The sequence below is a fragment of the Urocitellus parryii genome, chromosome 11, assembly GCF_045843805.1.
Source record: "Urocitellus parryii isolate mUroPar1 chromosome 11, mUroPar1.hap1, whole genome shotgun sequence".
Classification (NCBI taxonomy): domain Eukaryota; kingdom Metazoa; phylum Chordata; class Mammalia; order Rodentia; family Sciuridae; genus Urocitellus; species Urocitellus parryii.
In genome coordinates, this window is record NC_135541.1 from 37,357,322 (window position 1) to 37,378,583 (window position 21,262).

At 50.5% G+C, this 21,262-nt stretch overlaps 1 protein-coding gene across 4 annotated transcripts in view; it reads right to left on the reverse strand.

The window, feature by feature from the left end:
- Ssbp3 (single stranded DNA binding protein 3) overlaps positions 1–21,262 on the reverse strand; it is a 157,386-nt gene that overhangs the window by 39,075 nt on the left and 97,049 nt on the right. For all 4 annotated transcript variants that reach the window (XM_026382031.2, XM_026382023.2, XM_026382015.2 and 1 more), the window contains one exon: positions 6,824–6,913. In XM_026382031.2, coding sequence (XP_026237816.1) covers positions 6,824–6,913 — 90 coding nt within the window. The remainder of the gene's footprint in view (positions 1–6,823; positions 6,914–21,262) is intronic.

The following is a 21,262-nucleotide window of genomic DNA, read 5'->3' on the forward strand; positions in this document are numbered from 1 at the left end:
GGCAGGAGGACCACACTGGATTGCCCCAGGACCGCACCCAGAGGCCTCCCTGCTCTGCCTTACAGGGAAGGGTCTGAAGGGGCAGAGGCACTCAGATGCAGCTCCTCAGCCCACCTGCCTCCTGCTCTCCTCACTTAGCCCCATGACCACAAGTTTCCCAGCACTACCTGACCAGGCCAGAGGCCTAGGCCTCCTCTGGGCTTGTCTCCTGCTCAGCTCCAACCTCCACCAAGGGGCCACCACCAGTCACAAGTCATGGGCAGGGAAGCACCAGTCATGGCTCACAGTCTCACCCCATCACCACAGGCCAAGGGCCACCTCCTGAGGAGATATGACCAGGACTCCACACTGACCGACTGGCTAACAGTTGGCCTCTCTAGTCACTGGGGCCCTTCCTGGGACACCCCCACCCCGTCCCGTCTTTAAATTGAAATCCTTCCTAGATCTACTCTTGGCCTACCTTGGGCCCGCCCCGCTCACCTCCTGGACCATCCCTACACTCCAGCCCAGCTCTCCAGGCCTTCGGCCTTCCCAAACTTGCCCTTCCACACCCACATTCTGGCACACTAGCCCTCCTGCCCTTCCTGTCTCCCCGACAGGCCTCAGTTCAAATGTCAGCCCCTTTCCCTAGGCAGTCTTCAGGCCAAGCAGGCTGCTGCCCCACCCTCACCCAGGGCACTCTGCCTGTAAACCCTGCCCCCAGGTGGCATCTCCCACCACAAAGTCACCCCTGCCCCTCTACTATATCAAGGGCCCTGGAGGGCAGGGCTGCCTCTTCCCGTCTACGGTGCTTATCAAATGTCCCTGAACCCCAGGGACCACTGCTGACCCATGGCTAAGGGAGAAGCAACAAGCCTGGCCAGATCTCACACAGTTTAGGTCCCAGCTCCCTCACCTGCACTGCCTCACCATCTGTCAGATGGAGATCCCAGCCCCAAGTCCTCCTTCGTAGCAGGCTTTGAAAACCATAAGAACACACTCTTTCCAAGTCTCCCACCCCTGATCTGTCCTACTCTGCATGGAGAAGCCTTTCTTGCTGCAGCACTTTCTTGGCAGCACTTGCTGCTGGCCCTCTGCTCCCCTCCTTTTCCTGCTGCAACACCCAAATCTTCGGGGCTGCCCCAGGTGTGCTACCAACGCATGCTATCATTTACTGGACCTTGGCCTTCCTGGAAACATACCACCCACCCAAAGGTGTGCTCAGAGACCGTACGGTTCCCTGTGGGTCATCACCTCTCTGCCTGGTTACCATCACTGTCAAGCAGCTCACCACTTCACTACAAAATGGGCAGATGGTAGAAATGTCTTCCATACAAAGACGCAAATAGGCCTCCCTCTTCTTTTCTCCCCAAGACCTGGGATCCGAGGCTGAAGCCTCACAGAGGCAGGGCTCAATCACTTCCACTTGGCATAACGTCAGACACTTCAGACAGCCGTCAGAGCTCTCTGGAGGCTGCCTCTCTTCTGGGAAACCCTAGCCACCTCTGCCACAGGAAGGAGAGGAGCTGTCCCTATAATCACAGTAGGAAAGGGCTGGGGTCATGTGTGTCGCTCTCCTCTTATTTGCTGGATCATTTCTCTGGTTTCTGGGCTACACGCATCGTTTGCTCCTCCTTCTGGTCTTCTCTCCCAGAACTGATGGGGAGGGTACTCTGGGGACAGACCTCAACCTCTTTTCAAGGCGGGTGGGATTGGTTGGGAGGAACATGGACTCACTGACAGGGGACAAGTCAATTACTTTTTACCCTTCCCATCACAGTAGAGACTATCTGGGGAGGTTCAGATCAGGTAGGCTGAGTTTTTGGGAGAGAGCTAGGCCCCTTTGATGCCTTGGGACTGTCTTTTCTGGAGAAGCACATCTTTAACCCTGTGATCTCTGTAAGACCAGCATCCACCATTCATATGGTCAGGTACTTCCTGAGCACCAGCTGCAGCACCCAAGTTCTGAACCTGGAAATCCTTATTGGATGGTGCCCACAGAGCCACTGGGGCAACTGCAGGGTAACTGTTCAGGAATTCAGAGCTAGCCCAGGTATTAATCACACTGAGCTTAGAGTGCTTCAGTGGTTCTTTGCTGCCCACCAGACAAAGCCCACACAAGGGCTGACAACAACTTCCTGGCAACCTCTGCAGCCTTCCACCAAGCAGCTCTCATCCACCTCACTGTAGACATGGTCTACACTGCTACCAAAAGCCCTCCCTGATCTCTCGTCTTGGCACGCAGGCTTCTCCGTCCTGCTACAGGGCATGGTTCACCTGTCAAGTCTCTCTGGGAGGCTAGTGGGCAGGCTAATTCAGTTCCATCCTAAACCCCAGCCATGTTATGTGAGAGGTGGCTGATGACTATCCTAACTCCATGCCTTCTCCCTCTGGAATTCCACTTCCACATCTATGAATAAGAAATCTAGGCTACACTGGAAATCTGTTACTTTTGAAAGAAAATGGCCATTGTTGCTTTCTTTCCTTCCATTAGACACTTAGACATGTATCTACACTTGGACTTCTAAATGCTATCGAAGACCAGCAGCTTGGGAACTGGGAATCCTGGGATTAGACTCCCATTATAGCTCTGGCTTGATAATTTTGGAGAAGGTCATTCACCTTTCCAAGTCTCACTTTCCCAATCAGTCATGCCTCCTCTGCACAAACACTGATCAAAATGAAAACTAGCTGCACGTTTTAAAGCTACATAACTAAAAACGATTATTGGAATTTAAAAGCAAAACAAGAACAAAAACAATCTGTACCAAATACTCTGTTCCCCATGACCCCTGTTCTCCTATCATTCCCCAGTTCTAGACCTAGAAATCTTTACTGGATGGTGCCCCCTTGGGGCCAAGGAACTAAGAGACCTACCCAGACCAGTGGGCCTGGCTGAGGCCACACTGGGTTTGCCAGATGTGCAGCCAGAGTTAAGCTGCATGAAAGGGGGAAAATGCCACTGCTTGATTAAGTAAAATCCATCTGGATCCAAAGCAGAAAATCAGAGTTGGACGGGCCCTCAGAGACCATCTGGTCCAGCCTGTTCCATTGACTAGTGAGAAAACTGGGGCCCAGATATAGGGAGCAACTTGACCAAGGTCACTCAGCAAGTGCATGGTCAAGTCTTCTGTGTTCTATTTCACTCCAGAACACCAGTTCTGGATTCCCAAGGTGGCTTCCTATTAGATCCTCTCCATGGTCAGAATGCCACATCTAGCGCTTTGGGGCTGCCTAGGTTCCTCTCCTGTAACATGAGCAACAAACACAAACTCAATTTAAACGTATACTGTCTTCCTAGTAGATGCCAAGTGCTGGGGATGTCAAGACTAGGACCTTTTTTTGTTTGTTTTTAAATAAAAAGGAACAGAATCAGAGTGTCCTTGTTAAATTCTTCTAAGCCCCCAAGAGTCCCACACTATTCCCCTAGTCCCCAACCAGGAAGTATGGTCAGGTCAGTTCTCACCCAGCCCTTAACTTGCTACCACACACATCTCATCATATTGTATCACAGGACATTGCCCATCTCAGAAACCTGGATATCAAAGAAGAAAAAGCAAACAAGCCAGGTGCAGTAGTGCAGGCTGGTAATCCCAACCTGGGAGGCTGAGGCAGGGGGATTGCAAGTCAGCTTCAGCAACTTATCGAGGCCCCGTCTCAAAACACGAAATAAAAAGAGCTGAGGATATAGCTTAGTGGTAAAGTGCTCCTGGATTCAATCCCCAGTATGGAAAACAACACAGTTTAATGTGTGAATGGCCCAACCTTGCATCTAAGAGTGGACCTGAAGCCTGGTAGTCAAAGGCCTGAAGAAGGAAGTCCCATGTGTTTCTATCCAAGGGTTTGGGACAGGGAGTAGACAGATGCTCCTTCCCACCCACCTTGGAGGCCCCTCTGGCTTCCAGATTTAGGCTTCTCACCCCAAGCCAAGGTCTATACCAACTGGCAGTATGGACCCGACTTGAAAATTTGGCTGGCCACCGTGGGGTGGGACAGAGTCTGGCCAGAGCTGGGTCCAGCCACCCCAGGCTGGCTCCCTGCAAAAGTGTTCTTATGCACAGCCACCACCCAGACTGCAGCTAAAGGAGGGAAGAACTGCAATTGTCCACAGGAGATAAAAACTCTCGATACCATCTCTATTTCCCTTCTAATATCAGAATGGCCGCCTACAAGATGAGTGAGGGGCAGGGCTGGCAATCAATAGCTAATATTCCTGTTGTGGGCTGGCCTGCTCCGGAAATGGGCTGCCACTACCTCCTTCCACAGAGATACCCTTTCCCCTCTGCAGGGACCCAGCCCAAATGGTCAATACCTCGGCAAGGAAGGACCATGCCAAGTACCTGGCCTACCCTATTTCCGTTTCATCTGACTGATGGAGAGAGGTGATGCTAGAGAATCAAAGAAAAGAATCACCCAGAGACACCCAGGAAACAGAGAGGCCAGGACTTATGGCTCCCTACTGGATGTCCCAGCCAGTCTGTAGAGTTCACCCTGGATAAGGGAACAGAAATGACCTCAAGTCAAGAGGGCTACCTCTGTACAACGGTGACTAGTGGTGGCTAAATAAGGACAGGAATCAGACTGGGTTTTCTGACCACACACCCCCAAGCGTCACAGGGGAGGATCCGAGAAGTATGTCTGGAATTAGGCCTTAACCCTGAACAAGTATACCAAAGCAGGAAGTTGGAAACTGCTCACAAGTCAGGCAGACTTGTTCCTTGTCCTAGACTCGGGCCAAAAGAGAAGTTGATGGCCTAGATTAAAAAAAAAAAACAAAACACACAATTGGCTACTGTCCACTTCTTCCCACAGCACTAGCCCACAGCACACACCCAGATACCAGCAAGCAGTCTCTAAAAGGATGCACAGGGGTGGAATGTGGTGCCTGGATGGGCTCTGTGCACCAGGAAGGAAGTCACGCCTGCACTGAATGAAAGGTATCCCTGGTGTCAAGGGTGAGGACATGCAAGCTGGGAGAGAAGACCGGTGGGAAAGGCTACCAGGTGGGTGCAGAATACCCATCCGTAGTGGCAAGGAAGATGGCTGCCCTTGGTGTGGGTCAACCCATTGACAGCAACCCCTTGGGTTTTCCTTCTGGTGAAGAGCAGCAGCTGATCTTGCTCCTACCTTTCTTGGGACCATGGTTTTCCAGGGGATTTAAAGTCTTTCTCTTGGCCTTTTGTCTACAGTATCTAAAGCCGCACTTTAAGCCAAGAGCCTAGCAAGTCCTGGTCTAACCTGGAGCTTTACACACCTTGAGACTGCTAGGGCAGTGCCCATCTCTAAGAGTCAGATATGGTCTTCGTTCTGGCAGAATGCTGGGAATGCATACGGGTAGGTATATGGCCATCTGATGCCCTGAACTGCCAACTCTGCATCCCTTTCTTTCCTCTCACCACCATTTTGATGGTGGACCTGCTGTTTCCATTTTAGGGCAACACCTACATTTCACTGATGTACTTCTTGACTAGTGAGCAACGTGTCCTGATCACCCTATCCTGGGAGTTAACATCAACCACAACGTGAAATCTTTCAGTGCAGAAGCACCTTCCAGGGACTCCCTCACATGGGAGAAGCCCCTGAAACCCCCAAAGGCATTTGTCACTCCTGTGCCTGGGAGCCCCTTGCCTCTCAGGGCAGCCTGTCTTGCTGCTGGATGTCCATGGGCACAAATTCTGGATTAAACCAGGCACAAGACTCCCAGGACTTTGCCTCTCTGGCTCTAGTTTTGAATCCCTGGGCTTCACAGAAAAAAATCTTGGCCCTCTTCTCTACACAACCACTTTTTTGTATTCTTCCTCCTCTTCTTCCTTTAATTGTGAGGCAAGGTTTTACTAAATTGCCCAGGTTGGGCTAAAACTTTAAATTCTCCTGCCTCAGCCCTCCGAGCTACTTTGGATAACATGCTTGCACCACCGAGCCTGGTGGCTTTCTGTGTTCTTCCTTGGGAACACCAACCCTTCAGAAGGTGTGGATTGTCAGGTGCATTCTCTAAACTCTGTCCTGGACAGGCTTGAACAAACGAGTGATGTCACAATCAAGAGGTTCATCATCAAGTTCCTCACAGCCCTGCACACTGATACCTCTCCCGGTCTCAAATCTGGCTTAAGTGGAATGAGCTGCCAGTAGGGAAGGGAAGGGAGGGATGGGGGGGGGGGGTGGAGCCACACCCAACCTCAACAAAACAGAAAGCCTGATTTCACACACACCCCCTGCCAAAAAGCCCAACAAGGTGTCACAGAGAAAGCCAGCTCCTGCCCCACATGGGATCTGTTCCTGCCTGTGGCGGGCAGAGCGCGGGCACAGATGCTCACGGGGCGCCGTCTGTGATCACACTCGGAAAGAATCAAGCGGTTAACCAGAGGGAAGGGATTCTGAGACCTGCCAGGATGGTGGGATTTTTTTTTTTTTTTTTTAAGATTACGCCTAAGGTTTGTAGTTTGGACAGGCAAAGTAAACAATGACAATGACAGCAGCAACAAAACAGAAACAAAGAACAGTTTACTCTTAAAAAAAAAAAAAAGAAAAGAAAAAGAAAAAAAGCCTTTTGTTACAAGAAAGCTCCACACTGGCTTGGAAGCAGCCCTGCGGCGTTGTCTGCCAAGCCAGAGTGAAGAAGCGCACGCGGTGCAGGAGGTGTCCGGTCGCCACCCCTTCCCTGCCTTCTCAGCTTTTGGAAGGGGTAGAGAAAGCAATGGGAAGGGAACGATTTCAACCAGCACAGAGCAACTGTATTTAGACCATGGCAAACTGAGCTGTGCTTATTTTCTCCTCTCCCCGAAGCCCTGCCCACCCACCCCAGAACAGTGCGACAGGAGCACAAGACCCGCAGCCCAGCACATACCTGAAAGAAACCCGGTGGGATGGGGCCTCCAGGCATCCCATCATTGGGAGGAATGTTGCCAAGCACAGGGCTCGGGGCAGCTGCTGCACTCTGTGGAGAGACGAGGTAGTGGTCAGTGGCCAAACCTCCAACCAGATAGGGCTCCAGCCCCCACCCCACCCACAATCTTCCCCCACAGACCCTCCCCAAAGGCCACCTTCCTCATTAAGCCTTTCTAGCCCTGCCCCAGCTAAGCAGCATCCCATCAGTGATACGGCACGGGTTTCCCAACTATTACTCATTGGGCAAGCCACAAACTCTTCAGTCTCCACTGCCTCATCTTTAAAATGGAAGCACAGTGCCCACCACTTTGGGAGGCCATCGCCATGGCAAGAGGTGAAGCCAAAGGTACATCCGTAGTGTCTGGCAGAGCAGTTTAAGTGACCAACATGTCATGACTTTTATTGACATTATGAGATCGGTGCCTTATCCACCTGCTGTTCTAAAAAGCTCTCTGAGGGTAGGTGAAGTGATTTATAAATTTTGTTGTGTTCTCGGCCCCTGCAGGGTCCTGGGTGTCATTACTTTTCTCTTTAAATGCTGCTATTCTGGCATCCACCTGGTACATCTGCCTCAACAAATGCCTCCCAGGGGTGAGCAGACGTCACTCTCCCTGCTTGGCCTCTTTCCAACAATCTGTATCCAACCTGTTCCTGCAGCCAGCATGTCTGTGCCTGGCTCTGCTCACACTGGCAGGGCTGAGGCTGCGACGTCCAAGCCCCGGCCTCAAGGAAGTCACAGGCCTGATTGTACTGCCTGTCCCATTCCCTGCTCCTCCCATTGATTCCAAACCTCCAGCTGCTCCTCTTGTAGAAGTCCACCTCCAAATAACCTGGGTGATCCCCAAACTCCATCATGACCGAGAATGTAAACTTGCTCACTGATCATCTCCCAGGGTCCGGACTACTCTCTGGGGTAGAAGTGAGCACCTCAGGGGTAAAGAAACAGGGGGCCTCTTTCCGCCTCATAAATACAATCTCCTTCTCATCACTACCTTGAAGCAGTCACTTTTCCTTCCCTTTTCTCATCCATAAAAGGAACCAGAGCCCTTAGCTTTCTGAAGGGAGGAAATGAAGGCTCCTATTAACACGGAGCATGCAACCAAACAAATTCACCAAGAACTGACACCTGGTCTCCAATACTGTCATCTGGACTAAGAAAGTGGACCACAGGCAAGTCACTCGGTCTTTCTGAATCTCTCTTCTGAAAAAAGTAGGGTAGCCGCTGGGCACCACGGTGAGCAACTATAACCTCAGAGGCTTGGGAGACTGAGGCTGGAGGATCATGAGTTCAAAGGCAACTTCAGCAACTCAGTGAGGCGCTAAGAAATTCATGAGATCCTATCTCTAAATAAAATATAAAAAAAGGGCTGGGGATGCGGCTCAGCAGTTAAGTACCCCTGGGTTCAATCCCTGGTACCAAAAAAAAAAAAAAAAAGTGGGGTAGCCATTGTTCTACCTTTGCAACAGGGTTGCAAAAGACTGAGAGAGGGGGCTGGCTGTGTTCTATAAGCTGAGAAGCTCTGACTATGGGAAGGAGGGACCCAGTATGGGTATGCAGTGGTGCTAGAGATCTAGGTCTCCTTCCCCAGATCTACACCCACATGGGGAGTCTGCTGGGTTATCCATTAGATACATTATTGTTTGAGGTTAATGGTTCCGTAAATATATAACTTGGTGATTAGCACCAAAAATTAGTTCTCTGTAGCAGAAACAAAAAAAAAAATTTTTTTTAAATAAGGGTGAGATAAACATTCATCTGTTTTCTTTCAGAGACTGATGTTAACATTTAGCTCTTTAATCCTTCATAGAGGTATCATTATTTCACCAATTTAGTAAGATACACTGAATCATTATTTTCTAGCTCCGTAGTTAGTATCTACTTGTATTTGGTAATCTAACTCATTTTTTTAATTGTTACCCTTCACTCACTTTTTTTTTTTTTTTTTTTTGGAGGTACTGAGGATTCAACTCAGGGCCTCCCACATGCTAGACAAGCATTCTAGCCCTGTACTACATCCCCAACCCTTTATAAAAATTTTAAGTCAGGGTCTCACTGAATTGCCCAGGCTGGCTTCAAGCTTGTGATCCTCCTGACTCAGCCTCCTGAGTAGCCGCGATCACATGCACGAGTGAGCCACCACACTCCACCACACTTGCCGACCACTGCTTCTTACACTAGACATTTGCAGATCTACTTTTATGGTGAGACAGTCTTGTCCTTAGTTACTCAGGAATTTGACCATTTATGTATCAAAGTACAGGATAAGAGCATGTTATAAATTTAAAAACAACAACCTAAATGAAGCTTGAGTCCCTTCAAGCACTGATGCATTACTTATGAGGATCCTTCACTCTAAGAGGTGGTTTTCCTATGCAATTAGCAGTAGGAACTGTGGGTGGGTGGGAGGGAGGTCTTTGTTTCTTTGAATGTAATGATCAAGGAAACCATGGTCCTAATAAAGAGATGGAGTAATTCTCTGAAATCTAGGATGGAGGATAAGTTTTGCTACCTTCAGTGAAGGACACACTAGTAACGTCTAAGGGGGCAGAAGCGGAGGAGATGACTTTTATCATTTAACACCTTCTCAGGCAGCAAAACTAAGCAGACCTCTGTGGAGTCTAACTTTGTGCCCTGGGTTATGGGTTATTGCTGTTCCCCTCTGACTATGAAGCAAACATACTCCCAAAAGAAAACTTCCAAAAGGCCAGAAAAGCAGCAACTGGTATGCTGGGAGACAAAATCCAATCTCAGGACACCACCCTCTTGTGGTTTAACAGCAGGGGCTGTTTTACCCATCTGCAAGACCCACCAAAATATGAAGCATACAGCAAGTGTTCAATAAATGATTACTACTTGTATTATTCAAAGACCTGCTCAAGCCTGACCATCTGGAGCCAGGCCTTTCTGGACTGCTAGGAATCAGCCTCTCCCTGCGGTTTCCAGCTTTGGGTTAGAGCTCCATTAAGGCACTCAGCAAAGCGCCTCGTGAGTTTTCTTTAAAAACACAAAACCCAAGCCCAAACCCAAACCCCTTGACATTCACAGAGGCCTATGGCATGCCAGGGCTGCAGTAGGTGCACAGAATGGAACTTCCCCACTGAAGTTAGAAGAAAGAACACTAGATTCAGAGGCTAGACACCTCATGCATGGGCTCAGGTCTTGGGTGAGAACATGCAGAAAAGTCCCTTCTCACATGGGGATTAGAAGGGGCTGTGTAGTCAGGCTAAGAAAGGACTTTTAGTTTTAACAGTAGAAATGATAGATTCTAAGTAGAAGGACCTTGGACCTATGAGAACCCCATCTTGTCTCATCTCACTTTGTGCCAAGCATAGTGACACCCTGATGACACAACCTACCCAACACCACCAGAACATGGGCCCGACAGTCATGTGCCCAGGAGCCTCTCTGCATCCTAGGAGGAACTCCTTGCAGCAGTGGCTACATTCATATCTCAAGGGATGGGGACGTTCCCTACAAGACTATTTTCTGACCGCACCCCAGGAGCCCCAGTTATCTTCATTACAAATTACCATAGATCTCCCCATCCCTTTTTTACTCTTTCAAAAATAGTTCTAAGTCAGGCATGGTGGCATAAGCCTGTAATCCCAGCAACTCTAGAGGCTGAGGCAGGAGGATCAGCCTCTAGAGGCCAGCTTGGTAAAGTGCCTCTGGGTTTAATCCCCAGTGCTGCAAAAACAAATGAACAAACAAACAAATATAGATTAAAATAAAAATAGTTCTGCATATGAATAAAAACAAAGGCTCAAAAGTCAACTGTGGGATTCCTTCCAGGTCAATCAACTCCTCCTGATCACCTTATAAGGCTGCAAAAACTATATACTTGGTTCTGCAAATCCCCTCCTTCCCTGCTCTGCCCCAATCCTCGGGCCTCAGTGTATAGCAGCACTGGTCATGGGCAAACCCACCAAGCGTGGCCTTTCTTGACTGAAACTCAGCTGAGGCTACGTGGCCAGGGCTAAAGGTGCCAGGAGTGAGAAGCATTGGTTGTGGTATGGCCACGTGCTTGTGGCTGGGAAATGGAGGCTGCCCTCCAGCGTGAGGCCCTCCTATGATGACTACATGAGGAGGGCAAGGATGTGGGTCTGATGTCCCAGGGAGGGAGGGACGGTTGCACCACTCTCAGTAAGACAGGCTTCCGGATTTGGTGCAGATTCCTGGAGTACCTTGGTCCCTCAGGGGCCAAGATTCCTAGAGAGAATTTTTAGCAGCATCAACATGCTGAGGGTGCACATGCAGGAATGAAAAGAAGGTAGAGAATGTCATCACCCAGACCGAAAGGCCAAGACTAGAGGAGTGGGGTCCACACAAGGAAAAGAAAGAAAGGTCTTCCAGCTTTACACACAGACCTTAGGAGAGGATATGTTTGGGAGAAAGGAGACTCTGATTCTGCAGCTGGGAGAAAACACAGCTTTTGCTATATGAAGACACAGACCAGCTGGCATTAAAAAATAGGTTCCAATGATACTAGGGAGTGACACAGGATCCCTGCCTTCAAATAGCCAGGGAGTTGTCACGTGGGAGGAGGGTTGGGTGAGCATCCCCAGTGCATAAGAATGGCTCTGAGTACAACAGTAAATGTCCTAAGATACACAAAACTTCCCTGATCTTAATCTCAGAACCATCTGCCTTGGAGGAGGTGGGCTCCAATAATTGGTGGTGCTCACAGCAGAGACATGACAAAAGCCACATTAAAAGAAGACTGACAAACCAGGAACGTTGGCACATGCCTGTAACCCCAGCAGCTCAGGAGGCTGAGGCGGGAGGATCGCGAGTTAAAGGCCAGCCTCAGCAACTTAGCAAGGCACTAAGCAACTCAGTAAGACCCTGTCTCTAAATTAAAAAAAATGGCTGAGGATGTGCCCCTGAGTTCAATTGCCAGTACTCCAAAAGACGAAGACTGCCATATTATCTACTGTCTCCCAATGTTTCCTGGGGATTCTTACGAGAAGAGCCCTGCACCCAGGGTCCCAAGATCAGGTTTGGCTCTGGCTTCAAACCACCACTGTGTTTCTCGGACAGACTTCCCCAGTCTCAGGTATCTGGCAAGCAAGGCTGCTGAGTTTCCGCTTCCGGTGACACTGAGGGTGTCATGGAGCTCCTCAACCAAGCCACCTGAAAAAAGGCCACATGTAGACCACAAAGTCCCAACCTGCCACAGTCAGGAGGAGGTCCATCCTGGCACCTGCACTTCTTTCACAAAGTGCCGTTTCGCTTCTGCCCCCTGGGTGACAGAATCACCTCGGAACACTGGAGCATCTGGAGAATCCATGATTTTTTCATTCTGCTCTCACAAACCAGGAGAGGGGAAAGAGGGGAACATTTATACCCCAATATTCCAGGGAAGATGCCATTTTTGATAAACTATAAGGAAACTGAGGCACAAAGAAGTGTGTTATGTGAAGGTCCTGGGGCTGATCGGCTCTAAGTTCAGTTTACTGTCCTTCTACCTGACCCTTATCTTGGGTTCAAGAAGTCCAAGTAACAGTCCCTTCTCAATCATACCTGCAATTCTCAAGAAAAGTTCTGTGTACTTTTCAAATCATGTAAAGAAACAGCAGATCATTCAACACACGGGATGATCCTAATTCCTTCTCTGTGTGTGAGATGGCCTGCATGTTTTGCTCTTCCCTGAGGAAGCTGACCTTCTAACTTGGCTCCTTCTGACAAATATTTCAGTGAGTTGGCATTCACCAAAGGGTAGGGCGGCATGTGTCTGTGTGTACGTGTGTGTCAAGGAATGTGAGATCCCACTGACCAGTCTGTTGCACCTAACTGGCAAATTACCCTGGGAAGAAAAGGAGGAACGAATTAGGTGGGAAACTACTAGGAGAAAGGTTCCAAGTGCTTGATACACATCAGAAGCATGCAGCAAACACTTGCTCCTAGGGACGCCGGATGGCGCTGTGCCTGTTGGGACAGGAGATGACAGGGCACTCTGCCCTGAAGGTCTGGAGGACGGAATGACTCGTGGTGACAGAGAACTGGGGGATGTGAGAAGGTGCTCCAGCAGGCGCCGTGAGACAGGATTAGGGGATCAGGGAGGCTTTATGACGAGGTGGCACTCAAGCCAAGGCCGTGGAGGACGCAGGACTGGAAGATGCGGGAGGAGATATGGGCTGAGAGATTACTGCTGTCATCTCAACCCTCCTGGCTCAGGGCCTCCCGACAGCCTTTTTCAGAATGCAAAGCCCTGCAGCCTTCCATCACCCCTGCCTATTCCATCTCAGGGGTGGGCCGGGGTGGGAGGTTGGGAGTATGGGGCGTCCTTCCCTCCACAGGAGGAGAGCAAGCTGCCCACAACCAGAGTGTTCCATCCCAAGGGCCGTCACTTCTGACCACGCTCACCCTTCCATTTCCTCTCCCAGTCTTCCCCAAAACCCACACGAGAAAACAGAGGCCCCACAAAGTGGAGGGACTTTGAGCAAGGTCACACGGCTCAGAGTGGGCAGAGCTGGGAGTCAACCTGATCTGCTAAAACCACATCCCCAGTCCTTGACATGTTCCAGCTTCTCTGGTCCAAGTTTTGGGATGAATGTTTATAGACAGCAGTCACCTGAGAACAGAAAAGTCTGGGTCAAGCCTCAGTCTTTCCATTTACCAGGAGTTTGGGCACCTCACTTGACCTTTCAGAGCCTGCCTGTGCAGCTGTGTGGAACTTAAACACAGCTGTCAGATGATGTGCCCTGCCAGGCTCAGACAAAGCAGGTGCTCAGAAAATGGCAGTCTGAGCCATTGACATAGCATTAGGTGGCACCAGACATGCTTAGTTTAGCACCCACTAATAGTACTGGGTATTGAACCCAAGAGCACTCTACCATGGAACAACACCCCCAGTCCTTTTAATTTTATTTTGAGACAGGATCTCACTAAGTTGTTAAGACTGGCCTCCAACTTGTGATCCTCCTGCTCAGTCTCCCAAGGTGATGGCATTACAGGTGTGTTCCATTGCACTTGGCTAGACAGGCTTACTTTTTATGATTCTGAGAACACAGAGCAGGCTGGTGTGGGGAAGGGAGTCAAAGGGGTATCAGAGCTGTAAGAGCAGAAGTCACTCATCTGAGAAGCAGCCTCTCTCTTCTCAGTGGCCAACACAGAGAAATACTAATAAAAGGGAGGGGGCAGGGGGTGTGTATGTGAAAGAAATGTGCCCCAGTCACACACTTTCAAAAGAAAGAGGAACTGGTTTCCCTGGGCTGGAGAGGGGAGGCCACCACACTCCTGGGACCTGCCCATCCATCCCAGGCAGCACCAGGCTTCTTCTGGGAACTGGATCAAAGGGCACATTTGGGTAAGAAGTGGAGGTGGAGTCCTGTGTAATTAATACCTCGCTTGTACCATGGATCCTGGCCAGGGCGTCCTCCTCCATGTGCAAACACCTCCCTGGCTGGGCTACCCGGCATGGGTCCTGGGTCCTAGGCATGCACACGCAAGATAAGAGAGATTAAGGGCGAGTGACCCCTCACGGATGAACACCGAGGAGTCCAGCAGGCTATCTGTACAACACTGATTTTATTCGTAAAGAGAGATGAGCTTCAGGTCCTGGTTTACACCATTAGCAAAACACCACACACGCACACGCACGAACCCCACTGTCTTAAGAAGCTACTTACAACCACAACATGTCATAGTAGGCCGGTGACAGCTCTTTAACAAGAACACTGGCAGTTGCTTCTGCACAGTGGAAAATTCCCTGGCGTGGACCAGCACACACGCTCAGTTCCAATGACAACTTAATCCTGCCAGGACGGAGGTGTGCAAAGAACCGAAAGCCATCACTTCTAGAAATTGTAGAGTTTAAAAGAAATCATAAGGACCAAGGATGGGAACCCATACCTCCTCAGCTGGCATCCAATTTAGTGGGGACAGTCACTTTCCCTCACCTCATCCTCTGCTGTGACAGGACGAATGTGCAGTCTGAAAAGCTCACCAGGGTCCCCTGTTATCAAAGCCAGGGAAGTTTACACTTGGCAGGGAAGGGGCACATAATTCAAACCCGACATCCTCCTCTGAGTAAAGGAATGGGCTGGGAGTCCTTGAGTTCTCTTGACAAGCCAGGAGGGAAGCCAGCGAGCAGCCGCCCACCGCGGTTCCCACCGCCACCGCCATCGCCATCCCCAGCACACACCCGACACGCCGGCTCAGAGCGGAGCAGATGCCGCCTAAGCCTTTAAAGCACGCACTAATTGCACTAATTTAGCTAACAGTCTCTGTTTCGTCCCCCACCCGAGTCAACCAGCATCCTCTGGTACTGCTGGAGAGACGCAAGCTGTTGGCTTTAGTGTTATTTTGTCAGCCATTAAACGATTCATCGGAGTCATTAATTGATTTATTACTGCTGCCTGCTCAGAGGGTTTAGCAAATAAAGAATGATGTAGGTCACAATGCAAAGGAAATTGGACCAAACAACGCCACAAGGAGCTGGGCACTTACAGTATCTGCCGCTGTCCATTCCCGCAGCCCACCACTCCCCACCGTCAGGCAAGGGACAGCATAGATGGCCCTCCTGCCTGAAATCCAAGTGCCAACTTGCCTCCTGAGCAGGCAATGGTACTGCCAAAGATGTAGGAGGTGGGGGACATTGTCTGGAGCCTCCCAGAGCTGGGCACCTGCCAGACACTGTCACTAACAACTGAATAAGAGGACAGAGAAGTCTACACTGCTCCCAACCCCCAGGTGGGTGCTGAGCTGCAATGGCTGGGGCTGGAGCTGAGCCCACCAGGGATCTGGGGAGCCAGGGACAGTGCCTCCCCTGGAGGGGACACACTCCAGCCATGGCCTGTCTCTCTTGCACTGCCATGGGAGCAATGAGACAGCAACAGTTGATGTGTTAACAGGTGCCGCCTAACGCCTGGCCTTTTATGTACTTATCTCTGATCCTCTCAACAGTCCTACGGGGTAGTGGCATTATCTTCCCTGTGTAGAGAGAAGAACACTGAAGCTCAGAGAGCTGACCTGCCCCAGGCTGCGCGGCAGGCCAGGAAGTAGCAATCCTGGGACTCAAACACAGGCTACCTGGCTTCAAAGCCCACATTTCTTCCCCTCTACTTCTTCAGACTTACACAAAAGGGCCCAAAACCTAGAGCTTGGCCCCACTAGAACCCTGACACAAACAGGCAGGAGATGAAGGGTACAGCCAACCCACCCCTTCCCTCCTCAGAGCTCCGACTCCTTCATTTACAAAGGACAGGGTCAAGGTAGGTGATCCCTGAGGCCACAACGGGGAATGAGACTCAGAGCTCAGTGCCTTCTTCCTCCTACTGCAATGCCACACCATGAGCGTGCGTCACTTGGAGCCCATTCCCTGTGAACGCTTCTAAAGGTGTGAGTGGGCCCTTCAGGGACCCTCCAGCAGTTCCACCAGTTTCCCTGCTGCCCGACCAGCTCCATGAGCCCAGCCACATGGCAGCAGACCTGGGGACAACGCAAGAGGGCATGGTGCTGAGCTGAGCTGAGCGGAATATTAACACTTCCAGTTACTGGGTCACAGATTGTGTGTGTGTCCCTGTCTGTCCCTTTGTCTGTCTAAACAGCTCTGGTACCTGGTTTCCTAAGAACCAAACAGCCATTCTGCTATTCTGAATTGTTATCAGCTTGACAAAGAGGACTCACAGCGCTGTCCAGCAGCTCTGTAGAATTACCCATACTGGCAGGTTTTCAGAGGATGTCCTCTCAAGGGTTCTGTTGGTTTGTTCAAGGGTGCTGCTTGGTTTGCTCCCAAAGTGATGTAGAGGTGGGCCAAGGGTAGGTCAAGCACTTAGCATCAGCCTGCTTTTTGCTTCTTCTATCCTTGGCATCATCCTGGCCTATAACCCATTTTGGGGAAAGAGGAGGGCCTGTCGCTTTAAATTCACCAAGGAGAGTTCACAGGTATCTGTTGGGGTCTACCCGGCACACAGGATAGGGCTTTCTTCTTGGCAGTCCCCAAGAATGAGTCAGGAGCATCCAAGTACACACATCTTTTAGGGGTCAGATTGAGAGTCTGCTACAGAGGTGGGTCAGGGGCCCAGCCTGGGACCAGAGGTGGCCAGTCAGAGGCTTTCAGAAGGAGTATGAAGTGCACCGGCTGAGAATTCTGACCTGAACCTGTCTTGTGACACACACACAGGATTTTCCAAGGAGCCACCCCTGCTCCTCCCCTAATACAGATGGTACCAACACTACAGGAAGTTCTTCTTCAGACTGAACTCAGGCTCCAATAAATGAGAAGCAGCAGCCTGTCGTTACTCACAAGTACTTAGCACCGAGCACCAGTGGCAAAGGCCTTTCTTTCGCATATTTACTTGAAGAATCTGTCCAGCCACCTTTCGCATGGACTGCTCCCTCTCTCTGGAATGCTCTCCTCCTCTCAGGCCTGGGTGATACTTCTTTGTCCTTTCTATGTTCCTCATCACAGCACTTGTCACACCTGACTGTTAATTCCTTATTAAATTAGCCAGCTGTCTTCCCAGAAATGGGGCAGGAGCAGTGTGCAAAGCAGAGAAGATGCTGGCTCAGTAAATATTCTTTGGATGAATACAATTCTTGCAGAAATCCTGTCTTTCAATAGTAGTCACCATGTCTACAAGGTTAAATTCCAAGACTAGCTAACTCAGTGACCTTCCACTAACTTGCCATTCAGCTACACTCAGACAACTAGTCCCTCCCCGCCAAGCCACCCCCAAAACCACACATACACCCTGCCTGTGCATCCCTCAGGACATGCTGTTCCCTCCTCCTAGAAACTCCAGTTTGGGGCACAGAAGAGGCCTATGTGCCGAGTGGCCGAATGACTTGGGCAGGCTATATTCCCTAGTGTCATGTGTCATATCAGTTCAGTACAGTACAGTGGGTGGGGATCATCATGGACCTCCTCCCCCAAGTCAGCGGTGATGACAGCTGTTGTCCGGGGAAACATCTGACAGGTAATGCACCGAGTGGAAGGCATCAGGAACTCCTGCTGTCGACCCCCTCTGGGAGAATCAAGGCCAGGCCTCAGGGACAGGAAGGGAACCGGGTGGTCTCAAAGCCTGCTGCTTATTCTCAGAGTCCATCTCCTGGCTCTGCCTCTATGAGGAAAGCTGTCTGTTCCACTAGCCCACGAAGCCACTTTTTCCATAGGACTTGGAAAGGGGCCCAGAGAACTGCGTGTTACACATGGGGCCAGGAGATGGCAGAGGGGCGGGGGTCACTCCTGGGCCTGGGTGGAATCTGAGGGGGATGGCCAGGCACAGGTCCCATCCTGAGACATTTTTCTTCCACATCCCAGAAGAGGCACCCCACTGACAAAATACTCTCCTGCCAAGCTGGGGACTGCCATCCATGGCTGGACCCTGCAAGCCACAGATTTATGAGACGTGGTTTTTGGAAGCAGAGACAAGCCACAGAGCAAGCCCTGAGCTCACTGGGGAGGAATGCATCATCCTGGCTGCAGTGCCCCGCCCTCGATTCCTCACCCACAAGCTTGAGAGGGGCAGAGGGAAGGGGAGTCTGGGAGACCAGGCTCCCTGCAGCCCACAAGGGCCTCTGGATATACCTGGTCCTGTCCCTTCCTTGTGTTGACCATGTCCTCGAAATGACACCAGTTCCTCATCAGTCAGGTCTCAGGTTCCCTCCCTGAGAAACACCACATGCTACTTTTACTTTCTCTGCCCAGCAAGTTCCCCGTCCCCTTCCATTTATCTATCCACAGAACTCCTTGTCATCCATCAATGCCCTGCTTAAATGTCCTGCTTTCCTGGGCAGAACAGGCAAAAAAGGCCTTGTGTAGGTTCATAAGCTAGAACTTAACACTAGAAGATGCTGGTTTCCACCTGAGTCCCTTCTGTGAACCTCCAATGTGTCACAGAGTGAGCAGACAGAGCACTGGACTCGGGACAGGAGCTTCAGCTCCCAGCTCCCTGGCTAACTCAGAAAGGCAGATAATGTGCCCCTGACCTGAGACATGCCCTGGTAACACAGGATGACCTTTCTTGGAGTTGGCATGAGAATTAAAGAAACAAGAAGATAACGAAGGGCTGTAGTCTCATCTCAACCTTTTCATCCTATTCCATCCTCACTCTTTTCTCATAGTCACAAGAAACACTGGCTGGTCCCCGGCCTTGGCACTGGCTCCCTGCCAGCTTCCATCATTGCAGTGCATCCCTCAGGCCACCACGGGCACCAGGCAGGATGATCTGTTCACCCTCCAACTGCACGTGAGCCTCTACCTGTAACTCTTCAGCAGTTCCTACACCTGGCGTTATCGGGTGGACAAAGGCTACCTCCCCACAAAACTGCTGGTTCTGGAAAAAACAGAGCCCAAATGTTTGTTGTGTCTAATAATAAATATAGAATGGCGAGGGACTACGAAAGAGCTTTTTGGATAGAGCTAGGCCTGCCCTTCTAGGAAACTGCCCCCTTCCTCCTCATTCTTCTCTTATAAAGATGGGACCACAGGGGCAGGGAATGTAGCCAGTGGTGGAGCACTTGCCTTGCATGCTTGAGGTCCCAAGTTCAATCTTGCACCACATATACACACAAAAAAATACTTAAGATGGAAGTCAAAGGACAGAACAGATTTGCATAAGCCTAAATGTTAAAAGGGGTGAAACGGGGCCTTAACTCCCACAGGCTCAATGTTTTTCTCTTCACACTGTTGATAGTTGGAGGACAGAAACACAGCAGCCTCTGGAGAGATTCAAATTTGCACAACTGTCTTTGACAGACTGACCAGTCTCCTGCTCTGTGACAAATCTAGTCTAAAGTAGTCTGGTTTTTTTCCCTCCCTAATTCCACCAAAGGCCATAGCCTAGGTCTTCTCCACCCTAGACAGAAACTTCAGGCAATGCTGGGCCCTCAGAACTTTGAGACTCTTCGAACAGGAAGAATCCCACAGTTCCTCTGGCCCACAAAGGAGAATCAATGGCAAGAAAGGTCTGGGATCTGGGTTTCCCAAGACGTCTGTGCTCCAGTTGGCCTGGCACATACCAGTCAGGTGCTGCATAAATACTCGTTGAATGGACATGTCTAGGCGCTCCAAAGAAGGACAGGTGTCGCCTCATCCGGTGGGGACCAGCCAGGCACTGCTTCCCTATAGAGTAGAGCCTCAACACTCCTATCCCTGACCCAAAGTTTCCCGGCTCTGTGTCCCAAGAATGGCATAAGCTACCATATCCTAAGACTCAGTCTATGCCGGCAGCAAGGGAGGCTGATCTCACTTCCCCAACAGCTTCCTGAGGTGGGTAAACTGCTCCTTTATTATAGGACCCAGTGAGGACCAGAACTTCTTACATGTCTTACTTGAGGTCACAGTTATCAAGGGCTAAGATTTTCTTCCTGACTGGGTCCAGATATATGACCACCACCCCCGCCCCCCGCTGCGGCCACCAACACACCCTCCAGTGGGAACCAGAAGAAGATTCAAATCATAGAAAGAAAGGACCTTAGCCAGAGGATCTGGCACCAATTTGGGGTAGGTCTCCTCAACCTTAATTTGCCCATCTGTACCCTTGCTCGGCCTATCCCACATAGTGGTGTGAAAGACAAAATGAAGAAATAAGCGTAAAAACAGTCTGTGACAGAGGGCAACACCCACCCCCACCCGTACAATCCATGGAGCTGAGAAAGAAAAGAAGGTGCTGCAGTGACCAGGGTGCAAGGCAAGGAGTCAGGCCTGGCTGGCTGCCCCTCCCCTATAAAATGAAGGGAGTGTATTCAGTTTCTGGCTTCCGAGTCTGGCTACACATCAAAATCATCCAGGAACTTTGAAACTACTTACTGCCTGTGCTCCTTGGGCTACAGGGAAGGTGCGGGAATGCAGCTGTTGGAAACTGCTAGATCAAAAGTGCCATCAGAGATTCACCCACCGAGATTCTGCCTCTGACCGGACCCCAGCAGGGAAACAGACCCCAGGTCTGAGGACGGCTGGACCAGCTGGGCAGGCTCTTTCACCCGCCTCAAGCTCCCTAGCTAGGCGCCCAGGAGGCCTGCAGGATGCCTCCGGGTACAGGTCAGGGCTTAGACAGCCGCCCAAACAGGTACAGGCCTAGATTTAATTGGCCTCTCAGTTAAGCTTTCTAATCTCATTAAAGCTGCCTCCATCATGCAGACCTAGGTCCTGAATTTAATAACAGAAGAGCACGGCTGTGCCCCACCGTAAACTGATTAAGTCTGGGAGGCCCAAGTGGGACCCCTCTCTGCCTCAGCACACAGTGCTGCCACATGAATGGCATGAACTGAGTCTCAAGAAAAGGGGCCGGGGAGGTACAGGTGTTCCCAGCGGGGGTGCAGGGCCACATCGCCTACCCCACCATGCTGCTGTCCTCAAAGACTTTCAAGAAAAAAATGACAAAGTAATTTTACTTCCTATCTTATCAGGCACAATACCAGAGTTCACCCACCCCGGGACTACCTCCCTTC